The sequence below is a fragment of the Brienomyrus brachyistius genome, unplaced genomic scaffold, assembly GCF_023856365.1.
Source record: "Brienomyrus brachyistius isolate T26 unplaced genomic scaffold, BBRACH_0.4 scaffold142, whole genome shotgun sequence".
Classification (NCBI taxonomy): Eukaryota; Metazoa; Chordata; class Actinopteri; order Osteoglossiformes; family Mormyridae; genus Brienomyrus; species Brienomyrus brachyistius.
In genome coordinates this window covers 341,411-357,537 of record NW_026042417.1, presented here as the reverse complement: position 1 = coordinate 357,537, position 16,127 = coordinate 341,411, and the positions used below count along the sequence as shown (strand labels likewise).

The following is a 16,127-nucleotide window of genomic DNA, read 5'->3' as shown; positions in this document are numbered from 1 at the left end:
GCATTAATAGAAACGGAGCCCTCGTTAGGTGCCATGTAAAAAGATCTACCACAGGGCAAGAGACTTCGGTCAGGTGGCGTACAGGGGAGAGCAGATGAGAGGGGAGGCAGGTATGGACATGAGGGAGTGGGGGTGGGGGCATTCAGACCCCAACAGGAGGCCTCAGAAGAAGCCCTCAGCAAGTTGCCTAAATTACCTCACTGGCAAGCAAGATGAGAGCTAATGCTCTAAGGAACTTGTTAAAGTCTCCCTTTTAAAGCAGGCGGCTGCTGAATTACGGCTGCTGGGCCTTGGTCAAAAGTTCATCATGTGCATATGTAAAAAGGTAGCCAGGCGCCTCGGGCAGGGACCAGGGGAGAGAAACTGCGACAAAATGCTGAAGACGCTCTGCTGCGGCTGAGGAAGCTCCCCCGAAAGGGCTCCCGTGGGGCGGCGGCCTGATTGGAACAGCCCCCAGCCCCATAAGGCCTCTTTCCCATCATGCCCTTCTCCCCCCTTCCGTCCCTATTACAACACCATAAGGCTTCGGCTTGGCCAGCAAATGTCAGACTCAAGCTGCTAATGTCGCCGTTAGACGCCGCAGACAGGCATCTCAGGCCTGACAGGGGGTCAGTAAACGACTTGTTCTTCTGTCTGCCCCTCCCCCAACCCCACTTTTTACAAAAACACACAGTAGACAGAACCAGGAAAACAAGCAACGTCCTCCCACTGAATACACACCCTCCACTGGCTACTAGAGAAAGATCACATTATAAAAAATTACACGGGTTTGACATATACCCGCCCCCCCCCCCCGGCGAACATAGTATACAGAGTATATAAACTATCAGAGTGCATAATGTACAGGCGGGTCTTTTAACAGCCACAGTATGGATTTTGAGGAAGGGCAGTAGACCTGACGCTGCGTGAAATGTGATCCTCCACCCTCTTCTGGAAATCTGACCGCCAGGTGGTTCGGCCCACAAGCAGGAGGCGGCGAGAGCATCACCAGATTAACAGGTGTGCAGGTCCCTCTCAGCCCAAAAGCCAGCTCACCCACAGCCAGCTAATGAGGATGTGCGACAGGGAGTGAGAGCTCTCCCACGGGGTAACCCTGACTCTGATGGCAAAGCGTGCTGCCTAAAGAGGTTAATAAAAGAAAAGGACGTCGGTTCGGGAAAGAAAACAAAAAAAAAACAGTGAAAATATTGAAACGAGAAAAACACGGAGACAAAAGTAAGACCCACTCTTAAAACAAAGCACAACATCTGCAGCATCACCTCAGGAAAATTATGAAAACGTTTACTGTTACCATAAATCATCTCAATGTGTGAAATAAAGGCAAATTCATTTCAAGGAAGCAGTTGCCTCCGCTGGTTTAATATTGTGTTTTGGCATCTCCCTGTCAAAGTTATGCTTGTGTTTGCAGCCTAGTGGAACCTCTGTGCATCCCAGCAGTGTGTACAAGCAATTAAAACGATAGCATCTTTACACCCCGGCAACCAATAAATGAAACAATATCTCCCTTTTATTAAGCCCCTTCACAACTGGTGCGGTAGCCAGGCAAGAATGAATAAAGGAGGCACATCTATAATGCCACGTTGTCTCACAAATTTAACAGAGAACAAGCGTTTAAGTTTAAGGGCTCTGTGAGGAATCTTAGCATTTAACTCGGTCGGTAGACACAGCCACAAGAAGACGGCTTTAAAATTTGTCCTGAGAATGGAAGAACAACCCGAAAAATGCATCAGTAATATTCACTTCAGTGCTACAGGATGGATATATGAAGAATATTAGAGTTGTGCCCATCCTCCAGTCCACCCGCCGTAATGAGGATATTTACAGTCTTACAGATCAATGGGTTGTACGGAACCACAAAGGGTGGGAGAGCAGAAGCTTCCAGCCAAGCTGACTGGGTGAGCCGCTATGAAACCAGCGCAAGAGAGGAGCTTTTGTGTGCAGGGGCTCTGACCCCCAGCTCCTGCGGTATCTGGAGGAGGTCTTGAGAAGCTGCGGCTTTTGGCAAGCCACGCGGTACACCCTGACATCTCCCTTCCACTCCCCCTGACCCCCCCGGTGAGACGCAGACGGCTCGACCACCACAAGCGGATGAAAGCCGGAGTGAGATTCCGCCACCCCGCTCCCCCCGCTAGCCCCCACCGTCCCCACCACCACATCCGAGATCAGAAAATACAGAACCACCTGATATTTACCACCACTTCAAACGCTTGGCGGCCAGAGAACCGCTGCAGCTAAACTGGTCTAGTGGACCTCGCACATTGCTCAGGTCTGCAGTACCGAGGCCAAGAAAAGGTCAGTCCGCCGAGAGCTGAGGCACTCCCTTCGCTCACTCAGGGCAGGGCTGCGAGGAGCGCAGATGGTTACTCTATCCAGTTGACTATGAGGCCATGAAACTCAACCCACAGTCAGAGCGGGAAGCTGAAAGAGGGACTATGTACACTGCCTGCACCTCTGAAACTGTTATGTGACAGGAGTTCCCAGGAGCTCAGACCTGTTTGCTGTGTAAATACCTATCAGCCAGTTTAGTCCTTCAGGAGGTCTTCCTTAGCGGGCAACATGACCTAAAACAATATTTTGAAATTCACTTAAATCCTGCTTCAGGCATTAGAAATCTCTAGAGGTCTGGTGTGTGAATACCACAGGTCTGGGGATTGAAGGGAACCGAGGGGATCGATGGGGCCACCAACAGCACAGGGACCCCGTAAGATGTTCTTCAGAGCGCACGCCACGGGTAACCAGAGCAGTGTGTCCGAGCCCGTCACAGGCTTTGTGTGGAGCCTTGTAGCTGCATTCTGCCACACAGTACCAAGCGATGGAGCTGGTGGGGGGGGCTCCTCTCAGGTTCCCGCGACACTATTTACTTTGGACTGAGCCAAAGGTTTTTATGGCAACGTTCTCCAAGAGGGCCAAACCCCGCAGCTTCCCATTACTTGGATGGGACCTGAGTGCTTGCCCTGTTCCCACCCCGCCTCCGCCCCCTCCTTCATGCAGTCGTTTGCGGTGGTTTTCCTCGGTACCTCAAAAGAGGTGGGCGCAGCTGAGAAAACAGGCCGGCTATGTGCTGAGTGCAGCTGGGCCCAGGGGCTGCGAACCACCCGCCCTTCCGTTTGGGCCTTTTACCTCAGAGACAGGAAAGGTAACCGCGACAGGCCAGAGATGAGGAGGTCGTCACACCAACGGGGGGAAGCCCTGGAAAAGCAATCAGTTCCTTCTACATGCCCATATACCCACACACACAAAGAACAGTCACGACAAGCTGCCCCCAATGGAAGGCTAATGGCAAAAAACAAAAAGAGAAGAGGCATGCCCCCCCCCACACCTCCCCCTTGTGCCACAATATAACAGCCTTTTCAGCAAACTAACAAGCAAAAACAATAAAGAAAGCAATACCGGGAGACTTTCATAAATTAAGATGATTCAGCTGCGGCCATCTGTTTGTTTAGTTCCAACACTTTCATCAAAGACAATAAGCAAAAACAGAGAAGTACCAGAAAGGGCTCTTTTAGGCTCCACTGTTTTGAACTATCTTTTTTAATAAAAAGATTGTGTGGAACCAAGGTGATATTTCATCTTATACAGCTTAAGACTTAAACACAAAGCAGTTTGACAAACGAGTGCTTATAATCTATTTTTTGACCATTGTTATTTTCGGGTAATTTATTTTATTTTAAAAAATGCCTTCATTGTAAACACAAAAGAAAATACTCTTGAAAGTTTTATACATAAAGGCTGGGTCCTCAGTACTTGCTGCTATTTTTATACCAAACTTTCCTATCCTAAATTTCATTTTCATTTTTAGCAAATGGCTTTTATTTCCACCATGGCGGGAGTCTACGAATGGCAGGTGAAATTAACTTGATAAATCACAGATGTTAAATTATCAAACAGGCACCTGCTGCTCTTAGATGGACCACCATTCGCCACAAGCGGCACAATACCGGCACCCCAGCGTGGCTCGGCCCCCGCTTGGGCCTGTCCTGCTTCACACGGCACAGCACAGTGCGTCCTCCGAGTCTCTCGGGTCGGGGGTATCCAGTGGCCTGCAGAGGTGCAGAGTGAGGCAGCGTATGTCCTGCCTGCTGGGACGCTTGTTCGCTGGAAACGGGAGCCAGCTCCGAGGCAAGGACCGAGAGGGAGTGAGTCCAAATCCCGAAACCCAATACTCTCCTGGCTTATGCTTGCTCTGGCGCATGGAGAAGCCGTTTACAAAACAAAATAAACCGAGGGAAAGGGACTCTGGGACAGGAGGAGAAGGCAGAACCAATTGGCTCTTCCAGGGATCCCAAAGATTTTCTTGTTACCAGCAATCAGCACTCAACAAAAGCTGTTCCTCTTGTGCTCAGAGGAAGGCCAAGAACAACAGAGAGGCTGAAAGAGCAATTGTACAGCAAAGCACATACAGACACCCCCTGCATGTCACCGATGGGCCACTCAAATGCAACATCTACTCCAGCACCCAGCAATCAGGTCCAGGCTTCATATTCTCAGGAGCCATCAAGTTCACCACAGCCTTCATCACAAGAATAAAGAGAGGCATTGTGTAATTAATAAACACGCAGAAAATCTCCCTCACGTCAGTGCAAAGGGGAATCAAATGCTAATAGCTATTAAGCAACCAGTACACTCCCACCAAACATTGCAACAGACCAGCAGAGAGCCTCAGACGAACACCTTGGGATTGTGTGAAAGCTTAGACCCACCAAAGACACAACCGACCTGTTACAGGAATGACCAGCTGGCCAAAAGAGAGCAAAAAGGTGCAGGACTTTCCGGTCTTACCATGGACTTGGTGAAGGGCCGTGCCAAGTTGAAGAGCAGCGTCATCAACCACCAGCTCTGGTGAATGGAGGTGTACATCATGTTTCCGGGATGAACTGCGTTGCAAGTGACGCCATGCGGTGAAAGCCGTCGATGGAGCTCATTGGAGAACAGGATGTTGCAGAGCTTGGCACGGTTGTACGCCAACATGGACCAGTACTCCTTCTTAGGAGGGGACAGGAGCGGGAGGTCCACCTTCCCACATGAATCCACCAGGTCCGTAAACCTGCCGACACATTGAACAACCCTTGCATATTTTCTCTTCCAGCAGACAAACAACACAGAAAGGTCCATTAACACTCCAATGGTGGATCTAAATGAAAAAAAAAAAGTTTGCTATTATCACAGATTCTAACCTTATAAATGGACCTGAACCCACAGTCCACTTGACAGAAGAAGGGAGACACATCTCTCTTTGAATGCAAGAGCATCACCTTAAAAAGCTCACCAACAGCTACATTACAGGCAGATTTCAGAAGATGCTCTCCTGGGATTGATTAGCAACAGGACCAACCTACAGCAGAGCCAGTAACACTAAAGCAGTAGGTCAGCAGCATACAGTAAACAAGGATAGAATGAGTTCTGGCACAGTGGGATGCTCAAACTGTATACTAATGTCACGGCTGAATACAAATCAAAGAGGCAAGAAGATGTCGCCCTAATTGTCTCTGACAGAGCTGTTAAGTGCCAGATGTTTGACAGAGTAAGTAGGTGGAGCACAATGAATTCAGTTATCACACCATGTCAGAGACACCTCACCAAAAGAGGCCCTCCTGCTCACAAAGCCTGTTTGCGTTCCATCAGGCAGTGGGACACGCTGCCTATTCACATCACAATATGTCTATTACAACACAATAAATCAGCGCTTTTCAACAAGCACGTCTGGATTGTTTCACAATATCTCCTGGCTGTGGCTGTTTTCTCCGGGATAGTCAGCAAGCCCATCTGGAAACTTTCTTTAGCGGAGCATCTTATAATGAGGCTGTTTGCGCCCAGGTATCGGTAGGCAGCAATAGCAATAATAATAATAATAATCATTTATTGTTTATTTGTTTGTGGGACATCAGGACAGGTTTATAAATGTAAAAGGAATATCCTCACTGTGTGGCATGTGTTTATCATTGTGGCTTTTTGTAGTGTGATGTATGTGTTTGGGTGTAAATGTAATTTTTTCAGGCTTTTGGGTAGTGCATGTGGGACGACAGCTATGCAGGAACGGAGGGGAATAATTATTAATTATTATTATTTCTTTTATATTTGTATCCCATTTTGGCACCTCCAGCCGATGAAATGATGTGCAACCATGCAAGTAACACAGTGACTGTTTTTTTTAATGTGGAGCCAGGGGGCGGGGCCTGATGGGGGCGGGGCCTGATGGGGTGGGGCCTGGGGGCGGGGCTGAGGAGTATAAATAGCTGAGCAGAGGGGGCAGATGCTATGTGCACCTGGGTACAAATAGACGCTTCATTATAAAAAATCAGTATGAGCCGCTGATAAACCAATATATCAGGACCACGAGAAAACACCACATACCTAGAAATATACTGATGGTCTGAAGCATTCATATGTCTCCCACGTGAAAATGAAGCAGTACGCAATGTGTATTGACTTAGTTATGCCCACCTGGAGATCATGCAGGTCCCACTTAGCCGCCACTGGGGTTCTATGTTTAAGGGGAATTTATAAACACTAAAGTGTTCTACCTCTAAAGGAACTCTATAATCCCGTTCATGCAGCTGACAAACTATCGATGGACAGGGCATTAATTAATTACTAGATATCCTGTTTCGACTAGTCATCAGAGGACCAGTGGTGTGGCTTACCTGACTGAAGTTTTTGATGGCCTGCTTGCTTTTCCTTCAAGCCCCGTGGCCGCATAATGTGTCTACATGTAGTGATTTGAGCCCCCCCATAAGCCCTCAGCGCTGGACAGTGATAAAGTTCTGTTTTGAAATGACAGCTTCTCTCAGTTTCCTGACCGTCTCCATTTCTCCCCCAGCCCCCCAAGGTCAAGGTTTTATTTGATTGCTTGGCACCCATAAACAAGTTATCTGCAGCGATGGTCAGAGGTCAGCGTCTGAGCATCCAGAAATGAAATAAGATAAAGTAATTAAAGAGGAACTGAAACATAGTGCCTTCAATCAGTACTACTGGGTAGTGTGAGAGTTATGAAAGTTGTTCTTTTTTTTCTTTTTAATTTCCAAACGTTTTCCTAGTACCATATCCGTGTGAGTAGAAATCCCCTTTTCAGCGATGCGAGCACTGAGATTCTCAGTGTGTGGCTTCCCGGTCTACCCCTACAAATTGTTCTTAAACCTTCCTTTATCTTTTTTGCCTCTCCAAAACCATACACGCAGCAGGACATCGACAGTGGGATGGCTGCAATTTGCTCCCCCACATGAGAGCTGCGTGGTGGCGTTGGGTAAGCAGCGCCCAGCTCAAGAGAAGTGACACGGTTCACAGAAGGTTACACAGACTGTTTGTATTTTCCTTTGGGGTTGTGACCTGCCTTCTTCTTTACCCTCTCCTAGAAATAAAACTGTTTCCTAGCTACAGCTACAGCACTAAAGAAATACTAATTCACCTTGCTTCAACTTGCTTTTTTTCATCGTCCAGTACAGGTCCCAAGCAAGTTCGGAATCCAAGGCAGCAACAAAGACAGAGCCTCAAACTAGAGTCCATCAAACCGGACTTCACCACACCGTTGTCCCCACAGAAACAGCCCCAGCTGTTACAGCCAGCCAGATCTATCTAGGAGTTGCTCCACTCTGATCCAATCAATCTTTATTCTTTCTCCAGCCAAAATCAATCCCCATCTTCCAGGGAGCGCAAACCGAAGCGCTCGGTGAGAAGATGCTATAACTGAACGTCAGCTGCTCAGAAAATACCGGCCACGTGGGGGTTGCGGGAATGGCGGTGGGAGGGTCCACAGAGAAGTCCTGGAAATATTGAGACATCTGTGAATGATTCGGATGGCAAGTCCATCTATCAAGGTATGGTTTGTTTCAGCTCATGTTCTCCCAGTGATAAACAACTAAACTTGGTTGCCATGGGGCCAGGAAAGGCAGAGGAATTCTGCAGGGGGGAGGCCGCGGCAGTAGGACCACGGACACTTACCTGTGGGACTCCGAGGACACCACCACTACGCGGGCGGGGACCGACCGACGCAGCACATCTTGCAGGCACTGCACCAGGTAGAAGTGGCCCAGGTGACAGATCTGGAAGGTGGACTCCAGTCCATCCTCCGTCATCTTCCAGGGCTGGGTGCACACCCCTGCATTACACACCAGAATGTGCAGTGGCCTGGGGGGAGTTGGTGAAGGGAGATCGTTTAGTGTCTGATAAGGGGGAGGGGGGCTGGACATAACCAAAGAATAACAGATTGTAGTGATGGCAAATGCGTACTGTTGAAAAGACTATGATTCTTAATGAAGAAGTTGGAAAAACACTAACAATGAGTTTTAGTAAACAGTGGTATCAATAGATACATATTTTGTGCATTCTTAGGATTCAAACTGAAAAAAAATGTTAATGGAAACACTGAAATTTAGAAAAATCAAATACTGCAAAAAAAGTTTTTGCATTCGTTTGACGTGGTTTTTGTGGAGACTCAAAAAGGAAAAGTGCTATGAAACAGAAGACATGCAAGTCATGATAATTAGTTGTTAAAGAGATATCTCATGAAAAGCGTAGGCCATGGTAAAGTAAGACACATGGGTATTAATGTCACGTTACGATAAATGGCAAATATTAGGCGCAAGACATCCATTAATGGAAACACCTTATTTCATTTTGTTTACTTATTGCAAATTCGCTTATAATTGCGACAAAAATTTAATGGAAAGAGAGTTAATGAGTCCTCATCTGTTTCAGGGGAAGAGATGGAAAAACCGCCCGAGTTAAATCAGTTATTGAAACTGGAGGCCAGTCAGATCCACAGGAGACCTGGATCAGCTCCAAATTGTACTGAAGATGAGTGAACGCGGAGGGAATGAGTTTTAAATGTGCCGTGGTCCGGGCATGAAGAACATATCTGGATACATTGCAGAGGACAGCGGCTTCCCTGCCTCCCACCCCAGGGGGGGGCCAACATCAGCTCGAAATGTCCCATGAGCTCCTGTGGTAGGACCCAACGGCACCGGGCCACGATAGAGAAAGAGCCGGGAAGAAGTTGGCGCGTAATGGGCGACTCAAAGGGGTCATCGACTTTCTACTTACTGGACACTTATTTTCCGTTGAGGACAACCCCCACGAGGCTAACGAGGTAGATGCCGAGGGCAGCCACGCACATGCCAAGACAAACAGCCTTGAAAAGTCATCATAACCCTTTGAGTAGGAGATGCCTTGGACAAGGGGAGCGCAGCCAGGGGGTTTGATCACAAAACCTTAATGGGCATCAGAGTCACACGGGACAGGGGTAAAGGTTCTTGTGCTCGTTATACTTAAAGACCATAAAGCTGAGGATTTGTCTTTGTAGAAGCAAAGACTCAAAAAAAAAAAAAAGACTCCGCAAAACAAAGAGACATTCTGCCTAGAATCGACATACACAAGTCATAAGAGCTCTTACGTGTGATGAAACTGATGGAGAAAACAGAATGGGATTCCCTCAAAAAAGGGAGTGCGCACATACGGACCAGTCAGACATGAGAGAGGGAAAACTCAAGAGCTGCTAGTGGGTCGAAAGTGTAGGTCCCACAGCTCGGACCTTCAGAACCCTCTCAAAGTACAGCTGATACCTTCTGACATACAAGTGATTCTCAATGGCATGCAGCTACAGCAAATGGTTATGTTCCGGTAGGATACCGTACTGTAACACAGGGTGGGGGGGGCATCTGAGGGAGTGGAAGCCTCGTTCCAGTGGACCCAAAACCAGTCCGTGCAGAACAACCCATAATACACCCCACCAATTTTTAATTTCTTCCATTAGAATTAATTATGAGGACCACAGGCAATTTGTGTACTCTGTGTTTAAGACTGCCTGCATAATTAATTAAAAACTGGATGCTGGAAAATGAATCTACAAATTGTTATGCCTAACTATAATAAGCTGTCATGTGCCATTCAAGGGAATTGTATGTTCACCTTCGGGTTATAATGGAAGCTGTTCATGTATTGCATCGCAGTGGGCACAGCCACTCCAGTGAAAGCGAGCTGAGCTCTCCCAGTGTTAAGAACGAACCACAGAAGAGCAACAAGTACAGCGGCACTCCTTAAGCAAGCCTAAATGAATCGCAAATGACGCTGTGCACAATTTGAGAAGAACTGAAGGTCACCCATTACTGGAATGAGAGGGGAAGAACCACAAAAAACCGTCTCGCATCTTAGAAGCCCGGAGCTGGAAGCCACCATCAGCTGCCGAGGAGTAACCTTGAGGTCTCCTCCACAGCTTGGGCCCCTTCCAGCTGTACAGGGCGCCCACAGGCTGCGACGCAGATCGTCAAGCCTGCAGCTTCACTGCCAGCAGAGACACACACTCTGAAACCACGAATCCAGCCGGCGGTTTAAACGGGGGAGGGGCCTGGCGCATGTGAAAATGGATACCCTTGTCAAACAAGGCATATTTGTCTCGCTGGAAAATGACCCATTACTTCTTTGTTTATTTTAGGTTACGCAGAAGATGTTTTATTTCAATTCAAAGGACGGTTAAGGCGTGGTTGTAGGTTTCACCTGTTTTGAGTAGAGAAGGCAGAAAAGCTGCCGCTGGAGAGAGACTCCAGGTCCTGAAGGTGCCAACGGACGGGACCAGCTTGAATGGCTCCCCTGTTCTCTGCTAACTGCTCGGCACGCTGAGGTTTAACCATCTGCATGAAACACTCATCTGTCTTCTGGGCGGGCACCTCGAACCAACGCTACACTCGCAGATGTTTCTCAGCAACAGAGAATAATATTTAATCAAATTGCCTGTTAATTATTTCTTTTTGAAGGTGTGTGCGAAAACTAAATATCCCTGTTGAAAAGCGGAGCCTGGCAAGCATCTGCAGCAACATGAAGGAAAGAGTGGACAGGGCTTTCTGGTGCTTCCAAGAGGATAAGATATATGGGCCAAAGACCAATAGCAGCAGAGGCGTGTGGAAACGTGGAGACCAATAGGAGCAAAGACATGTAGATCATGTGCAGACCAGCTGACCAACATAAGTTACGAGAAAAAAAAACAGCCGGGCACACACCTCACCCACCCTGTCCCGCCAGGGGATGTTGACCTTGCGCTGTCCCATTTCTAGGCATGATGGGCAATCCCAGTTTCACAAACAACGATAGCTGTCTACTCTAATCTTTACGCTTCCCAAGCTTGTGAAACTGCTCAGAAAACATCAGTTTCACGCAGATGTTTAACGACCTTTTTGGAGGTAAATACACAAAGATGACAAGGCCAGAGAAACACTGTCAGTGTAACAAGTGCAGCTGCCTCCACGCCTCCGTTTGTCACTGCAGACGAGTGTCACTCAGCACGTTCTCTGCCTTGGACATAAAACGCAGAGCACAGCGGCAGTGGACACAGTGTCACCGTGCCTCCGCCATGACAGACAGCCACAGGCGTCTCAGCTCTGTTCACTGTGCTCGGTATTTTACCGCACAGAAAAATGAAGTATCCGTTTGACACCCGGGTGTATCTGTAACTGGTGCTGACCACCAACCCCTGGACCACCGAGATAAAAACAGCTTGCCTTTCGGCGAGTTTATCCTTGCCGAACGCACTGCGTTGGCTGCACACCAGCCATACGGTAAACAAAGGGCAGCTGTCATGTTGTGTTGCTACACGGCTATTAATCATGTAGACAGGAATAAGAAAACAGTTCAGGAAACAAGAAATTTGATCGAAGGTCAACACAGTTTCTTAATATACGAATGGATTCAGCGAGTAACTGCAGGGAGTTTGCAAAAGTCCTTATTCCCACCCTAATTTACAGGCTCAAACTTTACAAGCGCTGATATATTTTTATTTCTCAGGGTGAGGGGAAGGCGTGCAGATGGGCAGTCTGGAGTCTGGCTGCAGTAAAGAAACCATCCATTCCAAACAAATTATAAATTGTAAAGATTTATCATCTGAAAGTTACAGGAATATTTGGAATTTGCATATAAAAAAGCAATAAAATCACAAATGTAACTCCTTGCTGTACTGCAAGTTTATTCAGAAAAATTATAGGCTGTTCCACTTTACAAGGGAAGAAACAAACACCTCTGAAGAGAGAAATCGAGGGGAAAAAGCTCGCCTTGATAATAAAAGAAAGAAAAAAAAAAGATAATTAAAAAATACACCAATTGCTTAATCACAAGTTTATTTATTAACAACAAAAAAGGAAAAAGACTGCTTTTAAAATTACAACAGAATCCATCCCTGCAGTGTCTGCCGGAGCCACAACGAAATGCCAAGATTTCGGTTCTGGTTCCTCTCCCATAACGCCGGGCTAATTCTAGGGGAACGGGCCTGTAATTTCACGACGTGGCTTTACAGCTAACGCGTGGCCTTACTGCTGGCCCCACGGAGCTCTCACTTCACGAGCGAAAGCTAACAAATGTTTTTAATAGTGTAGCCTACATTATCGCCATCTCCCCTCCAACACATTAACGCGTTGGAGCTTCTCTGGGCCAGAGCCATTATGCGAACATGTGCAATATGTATATGAATCAGCTGGGAGAAGTAACTACCGCACAGGGAGGAATTACACAATATATTTACTTTAAAAACCCCTGGAGGGACAACCCCTGACCCAATAATAATCTCCCCATAAAGAAAGCAAATGCTTTACTCCAATCTAACCTGGACTTTGGTCATTAAGAGTATCTGTGAATTGTCCATGGAGCCTTAGTTCGGTCTGTGGTACAGTCAAGCAACAAACGCTCGCACAAAATTATATACATGGATCTTTTTAAAAGAGTGTATTAATTGGATTTGCCCCCCCCCCCCAAACAGTTTATGGCATGAAGCTATTCTAGTAATAATTTGACTGTGCAGGGTTTTTTAATGCAAATGGCCAAGCAATGTCATGTGTATAATTAGATGGGTCATTTGACGAGTTTATTACATGACATAAGAGAAAAACAGAAAAACCTCCCCGTATATACATTTTATTATATATTTTTAATTTGTTTTGTTCCCCAACCGATTGGCCTTATTAGATGATGGTAATGGCCCAGACCGTGGAACACGGGCCGCAGTACAAGAGCGACGACGATCTCCCTTCTAAACGTTAGGGAGCAGACGCGAGCCAGCTAGCGAGGTGGTAAAGAGGCAAAAGAAATTAAAAACTTGACATTTGCATGCCGGAGGTCAAATGATTCAAAAAGAAAAAAGGGAGTAAGGGTTTTGGTGAGGAGGGGGGCTCTGATTACATTTCACCTGCCAATGACAATGATTTTGTGTGTTTGTGCCTGAAGACATACGAGCTGTAATAGAGCTGAGAAGGCCCCCTCGACAGCTGCTCACTGCCATTCACACCTGAAAGGATCCATGTTCTGATGAAAATTAATGTACTCTGACATCCTCTGGGACTCCCCGGGCCTGGGGAATAGCTAATGAAGAAATACAACCTTCCCAGCCAGGGAGGAGCCATTTTATGCTGTGGAAAAAAGGAAGGAGTCAAAACCCAGCATGGACCCAACCAAGACTGCATCATCTCTGACCAAATCCCACCCCGCGACTCGAATCCCTCTGCTTGGACCACAGACGCATCCACCCGTATCTCGACGTCCACCTTCCTAGTTGGACTACTGTGTCCTTCTTGGGTTTACTTGAGCTGCAGGATCTCCTGAAAGAACCGATGCTCATGAAGACCATGAAGTCCAGCTCTCAGCTTCAGAGCGTGAAATGTAGTCGCTCACATTATACACATCATTTTTGGGCTCTGACTGTGAACGATGGACATTCCTTGCCCAAATGTGGGGCCGGGCTTCACATCAAAAAGTGGATCAGACCAGATCTCACATCTACAGGTCAGTTCAGTTAGAAAAACTGAACTTCACATTAAAAATTCATCACCGGCAGAGAGGAGTTTCTCTGTTCCTCTCTTTCTTTGTAGTGTGTGAGATGCAGGTGTCGTTGACATTATCAAGCAGCTAGAAGCATCTAGCATTTCAAGAACATTCAAAATAACACCATCAATCTTCAGTGAGTGGCCACAATTGAACAGCCTTTAAATTGAATCGAAGTTACACCTTTCAAACACCCTGTCAAATTGTAGCCACGGGTCTCAGGTGTGTGGTGTGAGGGTGTGGATCAGTAGGGCAAGGCAGGGGACCACTGGGGTCATGGGGGCCCAACGTTAAGGGCCAGACACCAGGTCTGAATAAGTCCCACTTTTTCCACAGGATCGCAGCGTTCAGTGTGGGTCACTGGGCCAAATAAATGATTTGGGTCCCAAATGGATTCCAGCTAATGGATTAATCTTTTTTCCTATTAAATGCAATCGGACTCTATTATGAACCTTCAGAAGATCCATTTCAGAGGCAATGGTATATAAACGGGGGTGAATTTGCACATGCCTGACTGTGTCTCTCCGGAAGCCGCTGAACCATGGCAGAGAGAAAATCTTACAGGACAGCGCAGCCCCCCCCCCCCCCCACCAACCCCCCCACCTCTGTAAGTTACCAACGAACAAAAGTATAGTACATCTAGTTTCCAATCCTCAACCGCCTTTGGCACCGGGGTCACTTTCAGCAGTGAAACAAAGAGAGGTTTTAAATCAGGGAGGTGGGAAATGACCCTTCATTACCAATTCCAAGCCATGAGGCGCAGGCTGCTGGCTGCTGACCAAGGAGAGGGTCTTGGCACAAGGTGCCCAGCCGGAGGGTTTGCCCATGGCGGTCAGAGCCCTGGGGCTCCCAGAAGGCCAGTCAAGGACCCCGGCTGGCTGAGGACACATAAAATTCCTGTGGGACACGTGGGGGGGGGGGGGGTCGAGATACAAACAAAGGGACAACATGGACAACGTGGCAATCTGGCCGCGAGCTGACCGAGGCAGAATTCTTGTCCGGATGGGCGTGTCTGAATGACATGTGCTCTGTTAGTGGCTAACTTCATCGCTGCCGGACGATGCACCGCAGACAGTGCCCTCTGGAACCCTCTAATGGCCTCCGTGAAGGCGAGCAGGCCAGCTTTGGCAGGCCGGAGCCCAGTAGCAGCCAGCTGTCTCATGCTCTGTACCGCCTCTGATTTAAAGCTAATTTAGCTTCCCATCTCAGAGAGCATACGGTGCATGACGTGTTCACCAAGCCGTGAGCGGCTGCCCAAATCCAACCCCTCGGAGGCTGTTTTAACCCAGAAAATTACGTTATGAGGGCATCTCTGCCAACAAGCTGAAGGTGGTACAGCAGCAAAGGTCCATTTGAGCTGGTCCGAATGTCTGCACCACAAATACTGTAACCCTACCTGTCATCCTCTTACCTAAATGCTCAGAAACTGCATCCAGCTGCAGATTTGGGGAACTAAATGCAAAGGCCCCACAAACACAGGAAGTCACACGTGCTCCTATGTCTTCCCTCTGCCTCCTTTTCATTTTCCATTTCATTTTATACATCTGAGAATCTGCATCAAGAAATGAAATGTGGGGAGGGGGAATCACAGGAGTCTGCTTGCGGAGAAAAGCATGAAGACAGGATTCCCTCTTTCATCCACCGTTAAACCTTGCCACACAATTCTGCCCAAACACCTGGAAAGCCCTTGGCGAAGACCTTCAGGACGTGCTCAGAGCCCTTCTCTGTGCACTCACTGCACACAGCTGTGTAAACACTGGCAGCCTGCGCGAGACACATATACAAAACGCAGGCAAAGGCGATTCAATACGGCCGACTCAGATACCGCCATTACCGCCCTCATACTGGTCCATTAGGTTATTATTAGTGCTATTATTACTGATGCTTAGCATAATTTAATCCCAAACAAATTACACTGGCTACAATTCCACCCTTTACTCATAAAGAACACAGCACCAGATTTCCTCCCGGGCCTCAGTGAGTAAGCTTTATTTAAGTTACTTAAGAGCATTATCTACTGAAAACAAAAAAAAGGATTAAACTGTTAAATTTCAACTTGTGTTTACGATGCAATTATTCTAAGAGTGTACCGTGAGCTATGGTGTTTCAGACACCAACCAAGTGCCAATGCAGACGTCAGCCGACCCTGGGGTCTGTACCGAACACACGGGGCAGAAAATGGCCGAATAGGCCAATTAGATCAATCGCATTCCAGAAAAAAACAGCAACACTCTGCCTATACCCCTGATGCTAGGGCCTCTCCGAAGACCTCCAGAAGCTTAACCAGAGGAAGCGTTTGTGAATGCCATCTCTATTTTCTCCTGTCAAGGAAAAAACAT

General features: G+C 47.4%; 1 protein-coding gene across 1 annotated transcript in view; it reads right to left on the bottom strand.

Moving 5' to 3' along the window:
• Positions 1-3,713: 3,713 nt before the first annotated feature.
• wwox (WW domain containing oxidoreductase) overlaps positions 3,714-16,127 on the bottom strand; it is a 75,266-nt gene continuing 62,852 nt past the window's right edge. The window contains exons 7-8 of the mRNA XM_049005016.1: positions 7,936-8,121; positions 3,714-5,044 (exon numbers count right to left, since the gene is read on the bottom strand). Of these exons, the coding sequence (XP_048860973.1) occupies positions 4,720-5,044; positions 7,936-8,121 (511 nt within the window). The 3' untranslated portion in view covers positions 3,714-4,719. The remainder of the gene's footprint in view (positions 5,045-7,935; positions 8,122-16,127) is intronic.